The sequence below is a fragment of the Hemitrygon akajei genome, chromosome 9 (assembly GCF_048418815.1).
Source record: "Hemitrygon akajei chromosome 9, sHemAka1.3, whole genome shotgun sequence".
NCBI classification, from domain to species: domain Eukaryota; kingdom Metazoa; phylum Chordata; class Chondrichthyes; order Myliobatiformes; family Dasyatidae; genus Hemitrygon; species Hemitrygon akajei.
Genome location: NC_133132.1, coordinates 95629713 through 95655245, shown reverse-complemented (window position 1 = coordinate 95655245; position 25533 = coordinate 95629713). Strand labels below are relative to the sequence as shown.

Here is a 25533-nt window from a genome sequence, read left to right as displayed (position 1 = left end):
TCCGTCTGATAACTAGTTGTGCAGAGCAGACAAGGGTCAAGGCAAAAGGAAGCTATTTAAGTTTCTTTTCAGGGAATAATTAAAGGGCTCTGAGGCTGAACTGGTGGGAAATGTGGATTTTAGACAAGTTGGATGTCCAGGCTGAAAGTGAGAATTTGCACCAGATATGGATAAACAAGTGGATAAACCAGAATATAACTACATCTGTCCCAAAGAAGTCATGGGGACTATGCAAGTCAAGTTTTAAAATAACAGCAAGCTGGGCTGTGTTGCTGGTGTAGCAGAGAGGGGTAGTAAATTGATTTGTAGGGAATAATTGAACCTCAAAATCCACGGCACGTGTGAGGTACTTGCATTCCGCTGAACACCACTTGAATGCACTCGATTACTGAGTTTGAATATATTAGGGAGAATAAACACCAGTAAAGAATTCATAAGTAAATTGATGGGCTTTTTTTTTTATTAAAATTGTTACATAGAAATGACAATTATAAAACTGTTCTAAGTTTGTAGTGTGATTAGTTTTTAGTGTGGCACCTTGTAACAGATACATGCATAGGAGTTGGGAGAAACAAAAGAAACAATTAACAAAATCTTTTTACCGGTTATAGTTGACCACAAAACTGATTTATTACACAGTTTAAAACAAATTCAGCAACAACTCATTAGTGTGCGAGGAGATCTCAATAGCAAATGCAAGTGTGCCTGAAAAATCACATTAGCACAGCCTCTTCATAATAATGAATTGATTTCTTTGCAAGTTTAACAAGCCATTCTGAAATCAATAAAATACTCTGTGATAGTAAGTTACAATGCTGTGCATTACTGTACCTGATCAGAGCAAGAATGGGGGCACATCTAAACCAAAATCTCATGCCTTCGGAAAATTATGCCAATGGGATACACAGTGCTTTTATGATTTGCTTTTTGTCGGCTAAAAATACACAGCAGCCATTATGTTTCATTTATGATTTGAAAACCCACTTGTGCTTAACTAAATCTTTCTTTCAAAGCACAAACTATAAAAGCAACATTAAACTCATCTCAGATCTGAGAAAATAGTTCAGGGACTTCAAGGTTGATGGAAATTCTGATGAATATTATGTGACAATGAATGGAAAAAACCCCAGAAAATAATATGGAATGCATTTCCCTATATTTGTAAATGGGCGCTTGCAATCACTAAGACAGTTAAACCCTTGGGCTTTCATTATCTAATCCAGTCCAGCCCAGAGGTGTGCCCTCCTTCACCACTGTTGCATTTCGTTTTCAATGAGAATTTGGGTGGCTCAGCAAGTACTGCATCTGAAATCACAGACTATTAAATCTCCAGAATTTACAGCAAACTGAAGTTTGCTGACTTCATATGGAACTAACTCTCGAGTGGCTTGACTGGGGCAAGTTTGAGAAGGGTTATTAGGAAATTAGGCTTTACATCCATTAGTGTACCCTACTTTTACCAGCAATTTCCTCAACAGGGGGAAGACTTTAAGACATAGTAGTAAAATTATGCCATCATGGCTGATTTGTTATCCCTCTCAACTCCATTCTCCTGCTGTCTCCACATAAACTTTGACACCCTTAAAAAGATTACAAAGAGAATGAACTGATGAATTGGAAAAGAGCTAATGTGGTTTCCTTTCTCACCTCAGAGAACATCTTTGGCTTTCATCTATTAAAAGACCTAAAGATCAGGAACAGGTTTTATAGGAAATATTTGGGAGACACTTCCACAGTGACATTGGGAGTTTGGGTGAAGTCCATATCTGGCAACCATTGATATCATTAATCCAACAAGTTCAAGAGAAACTTCTTTCCTCAGTGAAATATAGGACTTTGTGTTACAGCTGGATAGATGCAAGGAGAAGCTGGTCAGCATGTGATGGAGAAGGAATGGAAGAACATGCCAACAGAGCAGGATAGTTAGCTGGAACAAAAACACCAAGGAAGACATGGGCAGTCAAATGGCCTGCTTGTGATGAACCACCTTGTAGTTCCTCGGGAGGTTTGATGGGACCATTCAGAACCCTAAAGGGTTTTGATAAAGTTATGAGAAACATTTCCAGAGAAGGAAGATACATAACCAGAGAACACAGATAGGCAAAAGAACTAGAGGTGATGTGAGATCCCACACTTTATCCTTCAGGAGGGACAAAGTCAGGCAGGCTGTCCTAGTGGACTGCTGCAAACAAGAGGGAGTTCAGGAGGAGGAGTAAGAAGGTGGGTACACATGCCTCCAATTTTCAGACTATGATCTGTTTGGTTTTGACTATTATTCTTGCACACTAACTGGGGTGGAATGGAGTATATTTTATTCAACAAGCTGAAGTCTAGAAATTTACCAAGTTGAGTTAAAAAGCTGGAACAGGCCCAGGTTTCTACAAGTAGCAGCCAACTGAATGTTATTTGCTTGCCTGATTTCAACCACACCCATCCAAGTGGGTGTTACTTTCTTGTAAGCTTCCTTCATTGTGCAGTGCTCTGATCCAACTCTGGGTACAGTTCAGTGGAAGCAGGCTCTATGACAACCAATTTTACCTCATGCACTGGGAAAGGGGGTGTGCAATTGGGAAAAATTCAGGGACAAGCTATAGGCCTATTTGGATATTCTAGAGACAGTATACACACTAACTGCCATCCTCCATGAGAATGCTGCAAGTACATGATGGGCTGAATGGCTTCTTTATTTCCTATGATTCTGCAGCAAGCCTTCCACCAACTAGAAGGCATAGCAATTCCCTTTCCAATTAATGTGCATGCATAAAGGCAATGAACTGTGCAAAATATTTCAACAGCAACGCAAAGGGTACCACAGAATGGTATCCTGGAGCCAATTTTCCCCAAAGCACACTCACAGCTCATTGTCCCAGTCGTATGCTCAAGAGTTCTGACCACTTCAGTTCACTGGCAAGAGTGTGTTAGTGAAAGAACACTAAAAAAAAAAAAAAACAGGATTTGGGAAATTAAAACGGGATACTGTAGGGAGTAAATTAGGCAATCAGCATGTGGTGAGAGACTGGCTAAAAATGGCCCCAAATGGCCTGACTCTCAGGCATCCACCAACAAATCCAACCTTAATTTAATTTAAGAGATGCAGAACTCAAATAAACCATTAAATGAAGTAAACTTAACAGCTAATATGTTGATTTAACACTAATTGTATTTAAATACAACACAAATTTTCCATATATATTGAATGTACAATAGCATTGTATAAAATAAAGTCTTCTGCAGGGACTAATAATGTTTACATTTTTGATAAAATGGACTGTATCTGTGCTGAGAAGTTCTGTGAACTTGGAAGCCATTTTTTATGTTGTGAGGTCATATTCATGCGGGTTGGCAAAACTGAAGCTTGTACTTCAACTCATCTGTTCAAAAACAAGGCATACCTTTCCCTCTCAGAGGGTGATCCACAGTGCAATTCTAGCTTCTCTATCAAGAAGCACCAATAATACTCAAAATATGAACTCAATTGTTGGGAGTATTTAATGAACAGAATTAGAAACCAACACCTCAGGTTCAATCATTAGGAGTCTAACTTCTGCAGACAATGATTATCTGAAATAGACCAGGGAACAAAACCACCTATCAATAGCTGGTTTGTTCTCAAAGCAAAAGAGGTACAAAGACGACAGACAACAGCCACAAAAATCCATTGATCAAATGAATGCTTACATAATTTATTATCTCCAGTACCTGAAATCTTACCAATAACTTTCCCTTTCACCAGAACCAAGGTCCAAGGAGCACAATTTCACATGTTCTGGCCACACATGAATATTGTTGCTCAACCCTGCAAAAATAAACAGATTGGTTCCTCACAGCTGCTGGTTAAACAACACAGCTAACTCTTCCTCCAGAATTTGAAGCTTTGAGCTAGAATGAATTTATGATGCAGATTGCATATCATCTGTGGGAAATCAGTGTGACTAACACTTTCACTGATTTGTGGGATCCAACAACCCTGATACAAATATCAGACTCCGGTTTTAGGACCAAATACAAATACCTGGAAACGCTCAATAATTTATAGAGTGTTCTTTGTTCTGACGGAGTTTTTGAGAAAAATATTTACTTTTTTCTTCCAACAGATGCTACTTAACTTGCCAATTGCTTCCAGCATTTTCTGGTTTTATTTTAGATTTTTACTATCTACAGCTTTTGAGCTCATCTGATGTTGTGAGTCCCCTGTTCTTGAAAATGGCTGTGTAATTAGTCAATGCTATTATATTAATCCTCAATATGGCTGGTCAGAAGCAGAAGAATAAATCAAGAAATAGAATAAGCTCTATTCTTCTGACATTGTTTAGGGAGAAGAGGAGTGAAGCTGATTGAAATGAAGGTATTAGATTTCCAGCAGCAATTCATCAGAGTCCAAATAGCATAGAAAAGGGAAGAGATATGTTATATTTCTATTCTAAGACATATAGTACAGCATATATTATGACGTGCACTGACCATGAAAGTGGCCCATTAACCCTAAACACCAGTTTATGCTGTCCACATTCAAGCACTCACTCATACATTAGGATCAATTTGTAGCAGCCAGTTAACCAAACCACATTTCTTGTTCTGATAGGACAGGTGGGAAGAAGCAAAAGCAACAGAGAAAGTCCACACAGTCAGAGATATCGTGCAGACTCTACACAGACAGCCCCAAAGCTGGCACTGAACCCAGGTCACTGCATTCTGCCTATTCCAACACCAATAAAAGACAAATGGTGGAATTTGCTCAATTAAATGAGAAACAGAGTGGGCAAGTTAATGGTTGTTTATGAAGATGATAGTGATGTGAGGATATTTCACATTCTAGCAAAAGTGTTGATAATGATTTTTATGCCCCTGTTTTAGACAATAAATTATTTTAATAGTTTTAATGGGAACAGAACATCTATTACACATCTTTTAAGAGAAGTAGATGTTCTATCTGGGTGGGTGGGGGGGGGGGGGGAGTCCTGAAGCTAAGGCAATGGTTCAACTAACAATGCCACTGTGCTGCCCATGTTAAACTCAAATTCAAGATGGCTGAGAAATAAACAGCAATCACTAAGTTAAAGATTAGCTTTAGGGGTCACATATACATAGAAACATACAGTGAAATGTGTCATTTGCGTCAACAACCAATTCAATCAGAGAACCTACTGAGGGTAACCCATAAGTGTTGCTTTGCTTCTGGCGCCAACATGGCATGACCATAACTTACTAACCCTGACCTTTACATCTTTGGAATGAGGGAAGAAACCAGAACACCTGGAGGAAACCGAAGGTCACAGGGAGAACATACAAACTCCTCACGGAAAGCAGTGGAAACTGAACCCATCCACAGGCATTGTAAAGTGAATGTATGCAACACCCTGCAGGAGTGGTGCTAGGCAAACAAACTCTTAGATAGGCACATGGTTGACAGAAAAATGGAGAGCTATGTAGGAGGGAAGGGTTAGATTTATCTTAAAGTAGGTTATAGGATTGGCACAACATCATGGGCCGAATGGCCTCTACTGCACTGTAGTGTTCTACGTTAAGCTAACTGATATATGTTATTGTGCTGCCCACATCTCTGATCTCTAATCTCCCAGACTAGTTGATTGCGTGAGATGACACTGACCAAATCGAGAATGCTTACCCCCCTCCGCCAAACTTATTACCTCCTGGATTCTTCTAGCCGTCAGGAAGTTGAATGTTGGGGGTGATGATGGATGAGTATGGTTGTGGTACATGGATGTGCCATCATGAGTTTACCATTACATCTGACCTTCTCCTGACTGCCTTTTCTTCACATTCCAAGTTAGGCTGTGTCTAGATTCATAAAACATCACCTTACAGCATCATCCATTAATCTTAGTATGACAGCTCCAAGGCAATCAACATCAGATGCTAGAAATCTGAAATAAAAATGAAAAACGCTGGAAACACTTGAAAAGTCAGGAAACATCAGTGGATAGAGAAACAAAATTCATGTTTCAGGTTGAAGACCCTGAACTACTTCTCTATCCACAAATTCTGCCTAAGCCGTTAAGTGTTTAATGCTTTCTTTTTAATTTCATATACAGTACCTTCAAAAAGTATTCTGACCCAACAACTATTTTCTCATTTTACTGACTCATTTTCAAAACTGAAAATATATTGAAGTAGGATTTTTTGTGCTAATCTACAAAACATTGCGCCCCGTCATGTCAAAAGAGAAATTCTAAAACCTGTCACCAATTTACTAAAAATTAAAAACCAAAATTGAGAGGCTAAAAAGCATTCATCCCCTTTGTAATTACTATGCTAACTTTCCTCATCTGCAATACTGTATATTACCTTACCAACTCACCCAATTTGTTGATGTAGAAAATTGGAGGATCGCCAGTTTACAATAAATTTATAAGAAGAATGTTTATCATACAAATAATTCATAAGAATGTCATATGAAGAGCATTTGATGGCTCTAGGTCTGTAGTCACTAGAATTCAGAAGAATGAAGGATGACATAATTGAAACCTATCGAATGATGAAAGACCTTGATAGAGTGGATGTAGGGAGGATGTTTTCAGTGGTGGGAAAGTCAAAGACCAGAGGCACAGCTTCAGAATATAGGTGTGTCCTTTTAGAACGGAGATGAAGAGGAATTTCTTTAGCCAGAGAGTAGAGTATCTGTGGAATTCTTTGCTACAGGCAGCTGTGGAGGCCAAGTCTATATGTATATTTAAGGCAGAGGCTGACAGATTCTTGATTGGTCAGGGCATGAAGGGATACAGGGAGAAGGCAGGAGATTGGGGCTGAGAGGAAAATTGGATCAGCTGTGATGAAATGGTTGTACTAAGGATGAAATACAAGAAGTAGCTTTCCCTTGGGTTGCCTACAATGCAGTGTCTTTACAGGACGGGTGACTCTGACCATTGTCCTATTAAAAGGATCCTCTGCTCAGCATCTGAGAAGCAGGAACCATCGAATGTGTTACTCACAACTTGCCTTCTGCTTCATCCACCACCTGCATTTCGTGGCTTCACTGTAACCCAAGTAGGGAGGCTAACAGGTGCTCCACCTTCCCTAAAGGTGACCTGGAGGTAGCTGTGGTTAATGGTAACCTCATTACCCAGAGCAAATGCTCCACAGCTAGATGTAGTTTATCCTCATACCCAGGAGTACAATGTATACCCAGTATAAAACCAGATAAGTAAAGAACAATGCGGCTTTGTGGAAAACACTGGAACCAGAAATGCAATTTTCATGCTACGGATGATCTGTGAACGAGCCATCCAGGTACAAAAAGACATCTACATATGTTTCATCGACTGTACAAAAGCTTTTGACACTGTCAGACACCAAGATCTCCTGGAAATGCTTCAAGATCTTGACATAGATGGGGAAGATGTATGTTTCTTAAGAAACTTACACTGGCACCAGACAGCATCCATTAGAATAGAAGGGGAAGTGAGTGAGTATGTGAATATCATGACAGGAGTCAGGCAAGGTTGTGTCTTTTCACTCAACTTATTCAACCTGTATAGTGAAAATATCTTCAGAAGTATCAGACAAAGGATTCACAATTGGAGGCCATAATATAAATAACATTAGATATGCTGATGACATTGTACTAATAGCTTACTCAGAAACGAAACTTCAAGAACTACACACTATAGTGGCAGCAGAAAGTAATCGCAGAGGCCTCTCAATCAACACCAAGAAGAAAGAAACCATGGTCCTCTCCAGAAAAGACAAACATCCCACAATATGTGATCAAGATTGGAAATACAAACATCAAACAAGTCAACAAATTCAGATATCTTGGCAGCCAAATAACAAGTGATGGTAGGTGCGACACAGATAATCAAATACAGAATAGCAATGGCGAAAGAAGCTTTCCAGAAAATGAAGACCATATTAACAGACAGAAAGATGAGCATGTACACTAAAAACAGAATACTGCAGTGACACTGCAGTGTCACTTCTATCCTGACTTATGGAAGTGAATGCTGGACCATTTCCCCAGCAATGGAAAAGAGACTCGAAGCAGCTGAATTATGGTTCTACAGGAGAATGTTAAAAATATCGTGGACCACACACACATCAAATGAAGAAGTTCTCAGAAGAGCCCAAGCAGTTAGATCACTCATACCAACAATAAGAGAAAGACAACTCAGATTCCTAGGACACATCATGCGGAAAGATGAACTAGAAAAACTCACACTCTCTGGAAAGTTCGAGGGGAGCAAACCTAGAGGAAGACCTCGGCTTATGTACATCAAAAGCCTAGCCAGGTGGCTACACATCAAGGAAATGGAAGTCATCCAAAGAACAAGGGATAGATCTGTATGGAAAACCATGGTCACCAACGTCTGCATCGGATATGGTACCTAGACAGACAGACAGTGATGAAATGGCAGAGCAGACTCAATGGGCCAAATGGCCTAATTCTGCTCCTATATCTTAAGGTCCAACAATGTGGTAGACTTTCAACAGACCAAACCAAAATGAATGGAAAAGAGCATTCAAGACAAGCCAGAGAAAAGACAATAGAGAAGTACAGATCTGGGGAACAGTACCAGCCCATCTCTAAAGTACTGACAATACCTCAGAGCTCAGTGTAGTCCATTGTGGAAAACTGGAAAATATATGAAACTACAGCCACACTGCTTAGGTCAGGCCACCCCTCTAAGCTTTGTTGCCACAGAAAAATGGCACTTGTAAGAGAGGCTAATGTGATGCCAACAGTTACTCTGAGTGAGCCGCAGAAGCCAGTGGCTGCAATTGGAGATGAAGTTCATGGCCAACAATCTCTAAAGTCTTACACAAAAAAGGCATTTATGGAGAGTGGCAAGGAAGAAGCCCTGGCGAAAACAAAAAGCATATCCTTGCCTGTAAATACTTCACAAAGCGTCACTCAGAAGTCATTGTAAAGATGTGGAAGAAAGTCGTGTGGTCAAATAAGACTAAAGTAGAACTTTTTGGCCTCAACACTAAGCGGTATGTGTAGTATAAATATAATATTGTGCATCAGCCACGTAGCACAATCCCTACTATACAGTATGGTGGAGGTAGCATCATGCTACACAAATGTTTTTCAGCAGCAGGGACTGGAAATCAGGTCAGGATTGATGGGAAGATGAATCCTGCTAAATACAGAGAGACCATAGGTAAAAACCTGCCAGTAAGCTTAAACTGGAGAGGAGGTTCATCTTTCAGCTGGACAATGACCCAAAGCACACTGCCAGAGCAATCATGGAGCGGCTTCAAATGAAGGAAATTGATGTCCTTGACTGGCCCAGTCAGAGTCCTGTCCACTGCCATTCCCCAACTAACCTGGCACATCTTAAGCAAATTTTGCATGGAAGAATGGACAAATCTTTCTCATCATGTTGTGCAATGCTATAATGCGATAAGTCATTGGACTCCATGTCCATATCAATCCATACTCCCCCTTCTCCAGCCTTGTATCCCTTTTGCCAATCAACTTCCCAGCTCTTGATTTCATCCCTCCCCCTCCCACTTTCAAATCTCTTACTATCTCTTTTTTTCCGTTAGTCCTGACAAAGGGTCTTGACCAGATGCTGCCTGGTCTGCTGTGTTCCACCAGCATTTTGAGAGAGTCATTGGACTTTATTTTGCTCAAAATGGAACAAACTGCTAGAAAAAGAAAATCTTTTTCTGTGAAAGATAAGCTTCACGCACTTGACACGATCAAGACTAAAAGTCAAACTCAAGTTGCATGAGACCTCAGGATACCGGAATCAATACTTTGTAGCTGGAAATCTCATGAAGAAAAGTTATGCGCGTCACTTTGCAAAGTTGAAGAAGCAGGACTAAAAGCCAAACACCTGAAGAAAGCCAAAGATTAGAACACATAAGTTAAAACCGCTCATGATTGGCAAATCTCGCTTGCCCCGCTGTCCCCACCATGTCAACATGAAGTCATTACCATTCGAGTACACGCACAGCAGCAATGCTTGGATGATAAGTGTCATCTTTGAGGATTGGTTTCACAAAACTTTTGTCCCTGCGATCCACGTTCATTTGCGTAAGCAAAAGCTAGAACCCAAATAGGGCGAAAATAGGGGTGTTTTAGGATGTTAGATCAACATTGGGTCAGTTTGAACGCTGCTTTTCTTGAACCCTGATTTAGCGTGACCCCACTATGGAGCCAAATGATTGCGATATAATGGGGTTTCACTGTAGATACTTATCCATAAAGACTACTGGCTGTAATAGCTGTGAGAGGTGGGTCAACTAAGAACTGAGGAAAGGGGGATGAATACTTCTGAGCTATTAACATTTCAGTTTTTCAAGTTTTACAATTCTCCCTGTTTTGGGGCTCTACTGTGAAAAAAGCATATGACTCACAAATAAAAATTCTCAGTTAAATTGATCACAATCCCTGGTTGTATTTTTCATTGGGGTGAACAAAGGGTTGGGGGCTGAATACTTTTCCAAGGCACTGTAATCTCACTAAGAAGCATGCATGGCAAATAATGAAAAGCAATTATCATTCAGTCATGAACTTGAGACGCCTGGCTATGCAGAGTGGTAGGTGTTTTCAGCAGGCAAGCATAGCCACCTGCTATAGGTCATTTAGAGAACTGGTTTAGGATCTATTATGCTCTTGCAAGGACAATAGAAAGCAGAGACAATAATTGCAGTACTGACTTGGCACTTGTGCAAAACTCTTGCTGTGTAAGGAGACCCTTTTCAGGAAATGATGTTAATGTTGCATGCACACAAGCAACACATGATTACACATTCAATAGAAAAAATGTCTAAGCAGTCAGTCAGCAAATTCAGGAATACGAACATTCGAATACAAATGGCGATTCTTTTATACAAATTATCCAAACAATCAACTCAAAACATCTGAATATGAAAAAAAAATCTACTAGTAGCAAAATATCCTTCTCCAGGCTGCAGTCAACACTGAAATATTGCACAATTCATCAGAATTAGTTTCAAAAATTAACAACCACAAATGTAAAGCACAAATGGCAATGTTTACGTTATCTGTTCAAATGACAATAGATTTCCATAATTAATTGCAACTTTTTTCTTTGAAAAAAGTTAATTCCCTTAAGGACAGCATTATTAGCTGGACTGGAAATTCTCAATCCAGAATCTGGACTAGGCTCTTTTGAATGACACTCTTGCCAACCAATCACATTATGTTCATCGCTGCTCTCCCATTGGACAGCACTGTAGGTCTGGCTGAAGTCACACAATTGAGCGCACTGATTTTCAGAATATAGCAGGTGACCAACTCGCAAACAAATCTATCAACTTGGAATAACCCATACAAAGCTTCAGCAATCAGACAGATCAGTTACCGTCCATTCTGTTCACAGACTGATAATGCTGGTTCAAACCAACATACACTCTCCAAACAATTTCCAAGTCATGAAGTCATTTGTTTGCAGAAAGCTTCTGCATAGGCAGAGCTGTCAGTTAGCCAAGTACTGCGTTGTCCGTAATTATTACCAACCACTGATGTATCAGAATATCTAAATTAAAAACCCCTCTTACTGGTCAGAACACTTCAACAAACAGTGAATGTTAATTCTGGAGTGCAGGGGGATGGCTACAGCCTCCCACAGCGGCCCATGAGGCTTCTGTTCTTCTTGGTCCTCTGCTTGTTCGGTCGAAGGCTGATAACCTCACCGCCGTTAATTGTGCTCGGGTTCTGCCCAGAGTGACTGCCACCAGCTGTGTTAAATACCCCTGCAGGAAGGAATTTCAGCAAATGAACAGGATTCATCTTGTGAACAGTTACCAGTCATTGTGCTTTCAATTCATGTAATTCAAAGGAAGAGCACTGAGGTAACACATCCCTCAAGCCTGCTCTCAAACTATACAGAGGGTTTTTCCATAAAGGTAGTAACTACTTTTATCCCCTCCAAAACTTGGACTAACTTCAAAGGAATTAATAACTTTCCCACTCCCAAGTGTGACTGAAGCTTCCCCAAAAATTAATTCCTCTCACTGACTACCAAGGTCCAATCCAATGCCTTCCCTCAACCTCAAGCCCCGAGGTTTGGCAATTAGAACAACGCTACTCCCAGTCACAGGTCAGAGCCATTAAAGCACAGACACCAGTGGAGGGAAAGGAAGTGAAAAAGAAATTAAGTGGCACAACATTGTGGATGGATGAAGGACCTGTACTGTAAGGTAATGTTTTATGAGAAAGAAGAATATGTAGGATGTTTCCTAGCCTTGAATGTTTTGATCAGTTGCTCTTCCACACACCACCCACACACACCTATCATTCCCCTCACTTGTTCTCACCTATCTCCTGTCAGATTGTACTCCTCCCTTCCCCCATCTTTTTATTTACCCCTTCCCTTCCTGATGAAGGGTCTCAGCATGAAATATCAACTGTTTATTCCTCTCCATAGATGCTGCCTGACTTGCTGACTTCCTCAGCATCTTGTGTGTGTTAATCTATATTTGAAGTGATTCCAGATGAGAATTTTTTCTCTTACTTTAGTCACCTAATTTCACATAGATCCTTCCAGATTAGGGTCAAAATTGTCGTTTTTCATGGAGTTGAACTTTATGCTCATGTTTGTATAATTACCTGTTTGTTCCATTTCAGCAATAAGCAGTGCAGCTGATTCTTTACCTTTGTTGTTTGTCTGTAAGCCTGGGAAATCATGGCAGTTTAAGAAAATCAAAGCTGTCCTTGTTAGAAAATTCCTGGCTTGTACTAGTATAAAGTAGAAAGATTGACCACAAGGCAAAGTGTTCTTTTCTTTCCGCCTTATTTACAGTAGAGTTGGTTAAGGTTAGAATTAGGCTACATCCACACTAGGCTGGATAATTTTGAAAACGCCGGTTTCGCGTAAAAACGATAGGTGTCCACACTATGCGTTTTTAAAAATATCTCTGTCCACATTGAAACGGAGATGTCGGCGAATCTCCTCCTACTGTGCATGTGCAGGATACATCTACCGAGAACAAGCAACATGCTTGGTGTTGAATCTCACTGAAAGATTTGCTGCGTGTTTGTTCAGTTACAGACTAGAAAAACTTAAATGACAGGCAGCTGTTGGCTCTCACGCAGGAGGACTTAAAAGTAAAAAAAATCAAAAACTGAAGTGTATGGAGGCATCCGACAGTGAGTTCACAGACAGTATGACCCGGCTGACGACAAACATTGAAAAACTGATTAACTCTGTTGCATTAATAAAGCACCTTGTTAAATGTGTAAAACATGTCTGCATCAGCATTATCTTGTATTTCCATACAATGTTACATTAGGCTGTTACACATCTATTGTCAGAGAAGTACTGCATAAATAGGTAAACCACCTTCATACAAGCAAGGACAGAAAACAGGGCAAAGTGAGTATTCTTTTTTATTCAGTAAGTTATGGGTCAAAGTATTTGGTGAGTACATTTCTAACTCTTCTGGCTTCAGTCTCGTTGCTGTCTGTTCTGAAATTGTTAGGTTGCGTTCAAGAAAACAATGAAATGGCGCGCTGCCATCTGACAGCGTTTTCAGATTTCTCTGGTTACCCCGTCCACACTGATATGCCCAAGTGGCGTTTTCAAAAATACACACTTTGGAGAGCGTTTCTGAAAAGCTCCGGTTTAGGGGATGAAAACACCGGGGGACGGAGGGTAAAAACGAAGAGAAAAAGCTTCGGTTATAGATTTATCCAGTGTAGTGTGGACGTAGCCTTATTTACCTGCTGCTGTTCTTTATTTATTGGAATGAATGTTTAATAAAAGGCTGTAATCACAAGATTTTCACTTCATTCTTAACTTTTGAAGAACCTTGTGGACAATGCCATCTCCAAATCCAACAATGCCGTTTTAACAATGGAAGTCTTTCAAAGCTCAGATACTGTAAATATGACATTGAGGTTATAAGAGAAAAAAATTAAAGACAATTCTGTTATGCCCTAGAGATGTTTATGAGTATCAGCTGAAGTTGAGGCAGAACATACCGATGCGATTGCTTGTTGTGTGCACTTGTTCTTCTTCAGTGGTTTGCTGTTTGAGTCGCTGAAGGTACTTCTCAGCCAGGTACTTGAAAACTGTGGAGACAATAACTTAAGTTTGTACCTTACAATTATGTTTCCTTTCAAAAGCAATTATCAAGTGCAATGCACATGACTTGGGTGTGATCATTTTGCTTAAACTCCCATTGCCGAGAGAAATGGATTGTTTTTAAACAAAATGTATTAAAAATGTCACTAGTTTCAAGAACTTATGAGTTAAAATAATTTTAACAGCATTCCAAAAGAAGCACAATACACCTAGTGATGAAAAATTAGTATTTAATCATTTTATCCTATCAATGCACAGTTTTTTCCTCAGCGGTTTGATTGAGGCACAACTGCGCAAGCGTGTGGATGTCAGCGAGTTAGGCTAGTGGGAAGGATTTAAAAGAAGAGTTTTTTCCTCAGCAGTTTGATTGAGGCACGACTGTGCAAGCGTGTGGATGTCAGCGAGTTAGGCTAGTGGGAAGGATTTAAAAGAAGAGTTTTTTCCTCAGCAGTTTGATTGAGGCACGACTGTGCAAGCGTGTGGATGTCAGCGAGTTAGGCTAGTGGGAAGGATTTAAAAGAAGAGTTTTTTCCTCAGCAGTTTGATTGAGGCACGACTGTGCAAGCGCGCGGACGTCAGCGAGTTAGGCCGGCGGATAGTAGGATTTAAAAATAAGACAGCTTTGCACAGTGGGCAACAGAGTTGAGGCAGACAGTAGGAGGGCTTTGGCTCACCCAGGCTTAGGCAATAATGGGTCGAGGCCTGTTAAGTTATTTGCGAGGAATAGGAAGTATGTCTGTGAGGCCAGTGTTCTGTACTGACTGTCAGATGTGGGATATTCGGAAGACTCCCAACCTCCCGGACAGCCACATCTGTGCCAGGTGCATCGAGCTGCAGATCCTTAGGGACTGTGTTAGGGAACTGGAGATGTAGCTCATGACCTTTGTCTGGTCAGGGAAAATGAGGAAGTGATAGAGAGGAGCTATAGGCAAGTAGTCACACCGGGGCCTCAAGAGACAAATAAGTGGGTACCAGTCAGGAGAGGGAAGGGCAAGAGTCAGATACTAGAAAGTACCCAGTGGCTGTCCCCCTTAACAATAAGTACTCCTGCTTGAGTACTGTTGGGGGGTACGACCTATCTTGGGGAAGCAACAGTGGCTGCACCTCTGGCAGAGTCTGGCCCTGTGGCTCAGAAGGGTAGGGAAAGGAAGAAGATGGCAGCAGCAGGATCACAGATGATTCTCTGGATGCAGCAAAGAAACACGGATGATAGTTTGCCTCCTAGGTGCCAGGGTCCGGGATGTTTCTGATCGCATCCACGATATCCTGAAGTGGGAAGGTGAACAACCAGAGGTCATGGTACATATTGGTACCAACAACATAGGGAGGAAAAGAGAGGAGGTCCTGAAAACAGACTACAAGGAGTTAGGAAAGAAGTTGAGAAGCAAGACCTCAAAGGTAGTTACCTCTGGATTACTGCCTGTGCCATGCAACAGTGAGTATAGGAATAGAATGAGGTGGAGGATAAATGCGTGGCAGAAGGAATGGAAAAGGAGGCAAGGATTCAGATTTCTGGATCATTGGGACCTCTTTTGGGGCAGGTGTGATCTGTACAAAAAGGACAGGCTGCACTTGAATCCGAGGGGGACCAATATCCTGGTGGGGAGTTTAAACTAGAATTGTTGGGGGGTGGGAACCGAACTGAAGAGATGGAGGAAGGGGCAGTTGGCTCACAAATAGAGAAAGCTTATAGGCATTGTGAGAGGGAGGATAGGCAAGTGATAGAGAAGGGAGGTGTTCAGACTGATGTATCTATTTTCATGCAAGAAGCATCATGAACAAAGCAAATGAGCTTAGAGTGTAGACCAGTACTTGGAGCTATGATGTTGTGGTCATTACAGGGATGGCTCAGGGGCAGGAATGGTGACTTTGAGTACCAGGCTTTAGATGTTTCAGAAAGGACAAGGAAGAGGTGGGAGTGTGGCACTGCTATTCAGAGATAGTGTCATGGCTGCAGAAAAGGAGGAAGTCATGGAGGGATTGTCTACTGAGTCTCTGAGGGTGGAAGTTAGAAACAGGAAGGGGTCAATAACTCCACTGGGTGTTTTTTATAGACTACTCAACAGTAACATCGAGGTGCAGAGAGGAAGACAGATTCTGGAAAGATGCAATAATAAACAGGGTTGTTGTAGTGGGAGATTTTAATTTCCCAAATATTGATTGGCATCTCCCGACAGCAAGGGGTTTGGATGGAGTGGAGTTTGTCAGGTATGTTCAGGAAGGTTTCCTGATACAATATGTAGATAAGTCTACAAGAGGAGAGGCTGTACTTGATCTGGTATTGGGAAATGAACCTGGTCAGGTGTCAGGTCTCTCAGTGGGAGAGCATTTTGGAGATAATGATCACAATTCTATCTCCTTTACCAGAGCATTGGAGAGGGATAGGAACAGACAAGTTAGGGAAACGTTTAATTGGAGTAAGGGGAAATATGAAGCTATCAAGCAGGAACTTGGAAGCACAAATTGGGAACAGGTGTTCTTAGGGAAATGTACGGCTGAAATGTGGCAAATGTTCAGGGGCTATTTGCATGACGTTCTGCATAGGTACGTTCCAATGAGACAGGGAAAGGATGTAAGGTACAAGAACCATGGTGAACAAAGGCTGTTGAAAATCTAGTCAAGAAGAAAAGTTTATGAAAGGTTTAAAAAAAAACTAGGTAATGATAGAGATCTAGAAAATTATAAGGCTGGCAAGATGAAGCTGAAGAATGAAATCAGGAGAGCTAGAAGAGGCCATGAGAAGGCCTTGGAATGCAGAATTAAGGAAAACTGCAAGGAATTCTACAAGTATGTGAATAGCAAGAGGATAATGAGAGAACAGGACCAATCAAGTGTGACAGTGGAACCAGAGGAGATAGCAGAGGTACTTAACGAATACTTTGCTTCAGGATTCATTATGAAAAAGGACCTTGGTGATTGTAGGGATGACTTACAGCGAACTGAAAAGCTTGAGCATATAGACATTAAGAAATAGGATGTGCTGGAGCTTTTGGAAAGCATCAAGTTGGATAAGTCACCGGGACTGTGGGAGGCAAGGGAGGAAATTGCTGAGCCTCTGGCAATGATCTTTGTGGACATTCCGGAGAATTGCAGGGTTGCAGATGTTGTTCCCTTATTCAAGAAAGGGAATAGAGATAGCCCAGGAAGTTATAGACCAGTGAGCCTTACTTCAGTGGTTGGTAAGCTGATGGAGGAGATCCTGAGAGGCAAGATTTATGAACATTTGGAGAGGAATAATATGATTAGGACAAGTCAGCAGGGCTTTATCAAAGGCAGGTTGTGCTTTACGAGCCTGACTGAATTGAGGATGTGACTAAACACATTGATGAAGGAAGAGCAGTAGATGTAGTGTATATAGATTTCAGCAAGGCATTTGATAAGGTACCCCATGCAAAGGTTATTGAGAAAGTAAGGAGGCATGGGATCCAAGGGGACATTGCTTTGTGGATCCAGAACTGGCTTGCCCACAGAAGGCAGAGTGGTTGTAGACAGGTCACATTCTGCATGGAAGTCAGTGACCAGTGGTGTGCCACTGGTATCTGCTCTGGGACCCTTTCTCTTCATGATTTTTGTAAATGACCTGGATGAGGAAGTGATGGGATGGGTTAGTAAATTTGCTGATGACAGAAAGGTTGGGGGTGTTGTGGATAGTGTGGAGGGCTGTCAGAGGTTACAGCGGAACATTGATAGGATGCAAAATTGGGCTGAGAAGTGGCAGATGGAGTTCAACCCACATAAGTGTAAGATGGTTCATTTTGGTCGGTCAAATCTGATGGCAGAATATAGTATTAATGGTAAGATTCTTGGCAGTGTGGAGGATCAGAGGGATCTTGGCATCCGGGTCCATAGGACGCTCAAAGCAGCTGTGCAGGTTGACTGTGTGGTTAAGAAGGCATACGGTGCATTGGCCTTCATCAACCACGGGACTGAGTTTAAGAGCCGAGAGTAATGTTACAGCTATATCGGACCCTGGTCAGACCCCACTTGGAGTACTGTGCTCATTTCTGGACACCTCACTACAGGAACAATAATAAAACAATAGAACAATACAGCACAGTACAAGCCCTTCGGCCCATAATGTTGTGCCGACCCTTAAACCTTGCCTCCCATATACCCCCCCCACCTTAAATTCCTCCATATACCTGTCTAATAGTCTCTTAAATTTCACTAGTATATCTGCCTCCACCACTGACTCAGGCAGTGCATTCCACACATTTTGAGTAAAAAAAACCCTCAGCTCTAATATCCCCCTTGAACTTCCCTCCCCTTACCTTAAAGCTACGTCCTCTTGTATTAAGCAGTGGTGCCCTGGGGAAGAGGCAGTGGCTGTCCAATCTATCTATTCCTCTTAATATCTTGTGTACCTCTATCATGTCTCCTCTCATCCTCCTTCTGTCCAGAGAGTAAAGCCCTAGCTTCCTTAATCTCTGATCATAACGTATACTCTTTAAATCAGGCAGCATCCTGGTAAATCTCCTCTGTACCCTTTCTAATGCTTCCACATCCTTCCTATAATGAGGTGACCAGAACTGGACACAGTACTCCAAATGTGGCCTAACCAGAGTTTTATAGAGATGCATTATTATCCCGCAACTCTTAAACTCTATCCCTCAACTTATGAAAGCTAACATTCCATAAGCTTTCTTAACTACCCTATCTACCTATGAGGCAACTTTCAGGGATCTGTGAACATGTACCCAGATCCCTCTGCTCCTCCACACTTCCAAGTATCCTGCCATTTACTCCGTACTCTGCCTTGGAGTTTGTCCTTCCAAAATGTACCACCTCACACTTCTCTGGGTTGAACTCCATCTGCCACTTCTCAGCCCACTTCTGCATCCTATCAATGTCTATCTGCAATCTTCAACAATCCTCTACACTATCTACAACACCACCAACCTTTGTGTCATCTGCAAACTTGCCAACCCACCCTTCTACCCCCACATCCAGGTTTTAAAATAAAAATCACGAAAAGTAGAGGTCCCAGGACCAATCCTTGTGGGACACCACTAGTCATAACCCTCCAATCCAAATGTACTCCCTCCATCACGACCCTCTGCTTTCTGCAGGCAAGCCAATTCTAAATCCACCTGGCCAAACTTCCCTGAATCCTATGCCTTCTGACTTTCTGAGTAAGCCTACTGTGTGGTAACTTGTCAAATGCCTTACTAAAATCCATGTAGATCACATCCACTGCACTACCCTCATCTATATGCCTGGTCACCTCCTCAAAGAACTCTATCAGGCTTGTTAGGCACGATCTGTCCTTCACAAAGCCATGCTGACTGTCCCTGATCAGACCATGATTCTCTAAATGTCCATAGATTCTATCTCCAAGAATCTTTTCCAATAGCTTTCCCACCACAGACGTAAGGCTCACTACTGGTCTATAATTACCCGAATTATTCCTACTACCTTTTTTGAACAAGGGGACAACATTCGCCTCCCTCCAATCCACCAGTACCATTCCCGTGGACAACGAGGACATAAAGATCCTAGCCAGAGGCTCAGCAATCTCTTCCCTTGCCTCGTGAAGCAGCCTGGGGAATATTTCGTCAGGCCCGGGGGACTTATCCGTCCTAATGTATTTTAGCAACTCCAACACCTCTTCTTCCTTAATAGCAACATGCTCCGGAACATCAACCTCACTCATATTGCCCTCAGCATCAAGTTCCCTCTGTTTGGTGAATACCGAAGAGAAGTATTCATTAAGGACCTTGCTCACTTCCACAGCCTCCAGGGACATCTTCCCTGCAAAAACATCATTCCAATTCACACCTGCAAGTTCTAGCCTTATAGCCTCATAATTTGCCCTTCCCTAATTAAAAATGTTCCTGCCTTCTCTGATTCTATCCTTTTCCCTGATAATGTTAAAGGCCAGGGAGCTGTGGCCACTGTCCCCCAGATGCTCACCCACTGAGAGATCTGTGACCTGACCTGGTTCGTTACCTAATACTAGATCTAGTATGGCATTCCCCCTAGTCAACATACTGTGACAGGAATCCGTCCTGGACACAATTAAACTCTGCCCCATCTAAACCATTGGAACTAATCAGGTGCCAATCAATATTAGGGAAGTTAAAGTCACCCATGATAACAACCCTGTTATTTTTGCACCTTTCCAAAATCTGCCTCCCAATCTGCTCCTCGATATCTCTGCTGCTACCAGGGGGCCTATAGAATACTCCCAATAGAGTAACTGCTCCCTTCCTGTTCTTGACTTCTATCCATACTGACTCGAGGATCCTGCTACATTACTCACCCTTTCTGTAGCTGTAGTAGTATCCCTGACCAGTAATGCCACCCTCCTCCTCTTTCCCCCCACCCCATCCCTTTTAAAGCACTGAAATCCAGGAATATTGAGAATCCATTCCTGCCCTGGTGCCAGCCAAGTCTCTGTAATGGCCACTACATCAAAATTCCATGTATGTATCCAAGCTCTCAGTTCATCACCTTTGTTCCTGATGCTTCTTGCATTGAAGTACACACACTTTAGCCCTTCTACCTTACTACCTTTACACCCTTCATTCTGTTTCTCTTTCCACAAAGCCTCTTGATAGGTTAGATCTGGCTTTACTCCATGCACTATACTTGCAGCTCTCGCATGACCTTTATCCTCCTCCACCTCACTATCTGCTCTAACGGTATGGTTCCCCTCCCCCTGCAAATCTAGTTTAAACCCCCCCAGAGCAGTACTTGGAAACCTTCCCGCAAAGGATGTTAGTCCCCCTCCAGTTCAAGTGCAACCTGTCCCATTGGAACAGGTCCCACCTTCCCTGGAACAAGGCCCAATTGTCCAGAAACATGAAGCCCTCCCTCCTGCACCAACTCCTTAGCCACGTATTTAACTGCATTATCTTCCTATTTCTAGCCTTACCAGCATGTGGCACGGGTAGCTGTCCTGAGATTGCAACCCTGGAGGTCCTGTCCTTCAACTTTGCACCTACCTCCCTAAATTTTCTTTCCAGGACCTCCTCCTTCTTCTTATCCATGTCACTGGTCCCTACATGGACCACCACATCTAGCTGCTCACCCTCCCTCTTGAGAATACTGAGAACTCAATCCGAGATATCGTGGACCCTGGCACCAGGGAGGCAACAGACCATCCGGGATTCTCAATCTCTTCCACAGAATCTCCTATCTGTCCCCCTAACTATCGAATCCCATCACTACTGCTCTCCTCTTTTCCCTCCTTCCCTTCTGAGCTGAGGGTCCAGTCTCGGTGCCAGAGACGCAACCACTGCAACTTGTCCCTGGTAGGTTGTCCCCACCAACAGTATCCAAAACGGTATACTTATTGTTGATGGGAACGGCCACAGGGGTGCTTTGCTCATTCTGTCTATTCCCCTTCCCTCTCCTGACAGTCACCCAGTTACCTGCCTCCTGACTTTTAGGGGTGACTATCTCCCTGTAACTCCTGTTTATTTCTGCCTCTGCCTCACGAATGATCCGAAGTTCATCCAGCTCCAGTTCCCTAACTCGGTTTGTCAGGAGCTGCAGCTGGATGCATCTTTTACAGGTGTAGTCATCAGGGACAATTGTGCTCGCCCTGACTTCCCACATACTGCAAACGCAGCACTCGACTGCCCTAACTGCTGCCTCCATTACCTACTCCTAAGTTAATTAGAGTTATTAAAGGAGCTAACCCAGCCTTACCTCACTGGGAGCAAGCTCGTCCTCAGCCTCTCAAGCCAAAGCCTTCCTACTCTGTCTCCCACTACTCCGTCGCCCGCTACTACGTCGCCTGCACCATTAATCTGCTCGCTTTTTAAACTCTCCCGCTGTCTCAAGGGCCGACTTTCACGCACTTGCGCAGTCGTGCCCCATTCAAACTGCCGAAGAAATGACCGCCCCTTTTCAATCTGCTCGCTTTTTAAACTCTCCTGCTGTCTCACGGGCTGACTTTCACGCACTTGAAAAGGTTGTGGAAACTACAGAAAGGGTGCACAGGAGATTTACAAGCTGTTGCCTGGATTGGGAGCATGTTTTATGAGAATAGGTTGAGTGAACTTTGCCTTTTCTCCTTGCAGCAATGGATGATGAGAGGTGACCTGATAGAGGTGTATAAGATGATGAGAGGCATTGAGCATGTGGATAGTCAGAGGCTCTTCCCAGAGCTGAAATGGCTAACACGAAAAGGCACAGTTTTAAGGTGCTTGTAAGGAGGTACAGAGGAGATGTCAAGGGTAAGTAGTTGTTTTTTCTTTTTACACAGAGAGTGGTGAGTGCATGGAATGGGCTGCTGGCAATGGTGGTGGAGGCGGATACGATAGGGTCTTTTATGAGACTCCCAGATAGGTACATGGAGTTTAGAAAAATAGAGGGCTATGGGTAACCCCAGGTAATTTCTAAAGTAAGTACATTTTTGGCACAGCATCATGGGCTGAAGGGCCTGTATTGTGTTGTAGATTTTCTATGTTTTAATGCACAGCTTTGTTAAAGCACCCCATCAAAGAAACAACACAGACACAAATTTCTGGAAAATGCTGAAGGGAGATGGAATAAACAAAAGATATTTTTAAAAATCCAGAGATAGGATAATATCTGTGCACTTTACACACAACTTTGTCAATTTAAAAAGCTTCAGCATCTTTCAGAGGCAGATTAATTTCTTCAACTATTACTGATTGCTATTTCCCAAACCAGATCAGGAAGATCAGAGAGATACCAGCAGTGACAGTACCGGAAAGGAACTGGATGAATAAGCAAAAGCTTTCTTATGGACATTCTACTGGCAAGCATCAATTTCTTCCCTTCAATGTTCATTGCTAAATTCTAAGTTAAAGCAAGTTTCTATAATTTCATCCATGGATTGAAAAAGATGTAATTGACATTTCTATCTTCATTTAAAACAATGTAATTTTACACAAAAGAAACTAATGTATCCAGTGGGTGCAAGTTCCCACTTGCTTCAAAAAGGCAACAATTATACCATTGCCTAAGAAGAATAATGTGAGCTGCTTAATGACTATTGTCTGGTAGCACTCACATCTATAGTGATGAAATGCTTTGAGAGGTTGGTCATGACTAGGCTGAACTCTTGCCTCAGTGAGGACCTGGAATCATTGCAATTTGCCTATCACCACAATAGGTGAACGGCAGATGCAATCTCAGTGGCTCTTCACATGGCCTTAGATCACCTGGACAACAGAAATACCTATGTCAGGATGCTGTTCATCAACTATAGCTCAGCATTTAATACCATCATTCCCACAATCTTGATTGAGAAGTTGCAGAACCTGGGCCTCTGTACCTCTTTCTGCAATTGGATCCTCAACTTCCTAACTGGAAGACCACAATCTGTGCAGATTGGTGATAACATCTCCTCCTCGCTGATGACGAACACTGGTGCACCTAGCCCACTGCTTGACTCTGTCTATACCCACGACTAAGTGGCTAGGCATAGCTCAAATACCATCTATAAATTTGATGATAACACAACCATTGTTGGTAGAATCTCAGATGGAAATGAGAGGGCATACAGGAGCGAGATATGCCAACTAGTGGAGTGGTGTCTCAGCAACAACCTTGTATTCAATATCAGTAAGACAAAAAAGCTGACTGTGGACTTCAGGAAGGGTAAGACAAAGGAACACATAGCAATCCTCGTAGAGGGATCAAAAGTGAAGACAGTGAGCAATTTAAATTTCCTGGGCGTCAAGATCTCTGAGGATGTAACCTGGCCCTAACATTATCGATGCAGCTATAAAGAAGGCAAGACAGTGACTATACTTCATTAGGAATGTGAGGTGGTTTCGTAGGTCAACAAATACACTCAAAAACTTCTATAGATATACCGTGGAGAGCTTTTTGACAGGCTGCATCACTGTCTTGTATGGGGAGGCTACAGCACAGGACCGAAAGAAGCTGCAGAGGGTTGTAAATTTAGATGGCTCCATCTTGAGTACTAGCCTACAAAGTACCCAGGACATCTTCAAGGAGCAGTGTCTCAGAAAGGCAGCATCCATTATTAAGGGCCTCCAGCACCCAAGACATGCCCTTCTCTCATTGTTACCGTCAGGTAGGAGGTACAGAAGTGTGAAGGCACATACGCAGCGATTCAGGAACAGCTTCTTCCCCTCTGCCATCTGATTCCTAAATGGACATTGAACCTGTGAACACTACCTCACTTTTTAAATATGTATTTCTTCTGTTTTTTTGCATGATTTTTAATCAATTCAATATACATATATTGTTTAAGATTTACTTATTTATTATTATTTTTTTCCTTCTTATATATTATGTATTGCATTGAACTGCTGCTGCTAAGTTAACAAATTCCACGACACAATCTGGTGATAGTAAACCTGATTCTGATATCAATATTGCCAGTTATTAAAACAATTTGATGAGAAGAATTGTTCAAATATCATTCAAAATACAGCTTGATTTTAAAATATAGTTCAAGAAGTCTTTATATGACAGCAGAATATAGTGTGCCTCCTACAATCAAACACATCATATGCAAGAAACAAATTGTACTACATGAATTATTTTTTTCTGTTCTACATATGAAACTGAAGAGAAGGAACTTCTATTATATATCACTGTCTGCATACACAGGTATATTTATTTATACAGCATAGAACAGACCCTTCTGGCCCATCACCCAGCAACCCACCTATTTTACCCTAGCATAATCACAGGACAATTTACCATGACCAATTAATTTACTAACCGGTACATCTCTGGACTATGGGAGGAAACCAGAGCACCCAGAGGAAACACAAGTGGTCACGGAGAGAACGTACAAACTCCTGACAGACAGCATCAGAAATGAACGCTGAACTCCAATGCCCCCAAAGCTCTATTAGCCACGCTAACCACTACACTACTACGGCGCCTTATGAAGTATAGTAATGAAAGCAACTCATCATAATCTTAATGAAACAATGTTCTTAATTACAAACCAAAAACCGATGGAATCTAATAAAATGCAAGTTTAGATGTGAAAAATCCATAACTCACCTTCATTCACATTCAAATCCTCCTTTACAGAAGCCCGATAAAATCTTAGCTTCAACCTTTTAGCAAGAGCCTCCGCTTCTTCACTACATTTCAAATCAGAATTAAAACAGATATAAACTTGAGTACTTTATCTTTTTGACATTAATAGGAATAAGATTATGCTGATTCTGTAAAGGTAACAGTTTGCATATATAAACTTTTACTTCCTCTATATCACTTGTTGCCCTTAAAGGTTTTGATATCAGAATACAAATTTACACAAGGGCATATGGAAATCTTGAACGCTCACTCCACTCCCCCAGAGACAAGTACATTGAGGCTGGGAACCTTTTGCAACTATGAAAAATGAGAATGGTAAATTTTTGATAGGTAATTACACAATTCAAAGTAAATCAGAGAGAAACTTAGCTCTGATCTTATTAAAGAGTGAAACAAACTCATTGTAGATGGTGTACGCTGCAGTCTTGGTATGCTGGTCATGGAGGGAATGAATGTTTCAGCTGGTCTGTCTATTGTCTGTAAAATGCAGTGTAATTACTTGCCA

At 41.8% G+C, this 25533-nt stretch overlaps 1 protein-coding gene across 3 annotated transcripts in view; it reads right to left on the bottom strand.

The window, feature by feature from the left end:
- Positions 1-438: 438 nt before the first annotated feature.
- rab23 (RAB23, member RAS oncogene family) overlaps positions 439-25533 on the bottom strand; it is a 57472-nt gene continuing 32377 nt past the window's right edge. For 2 of the 3 annotated variants that reach the window (XM_073056527.1, XM_073056528.1), the window contains exons 5-7: positions 24990-25072; positions 13919-14008; positions 439-11688 (exon numbers count right to left, since the gene is read on the bottom strand). In XM_073056527.1, the coding sequence (XP_072912628.1) occupies positions 11549-11688; positions 13919-14008; positions 24990-25072 (313 nt within the window). In that variant the 3' untranslated portion in view covers positions 439-11548. Of the gene's footprint in view, positions 11689-13316; positions 14009-24989; positions 25073-25533 lie in introns of those variants that run through there. The other variant, XM_073056530.1, reaches the window with a different exon arrangement.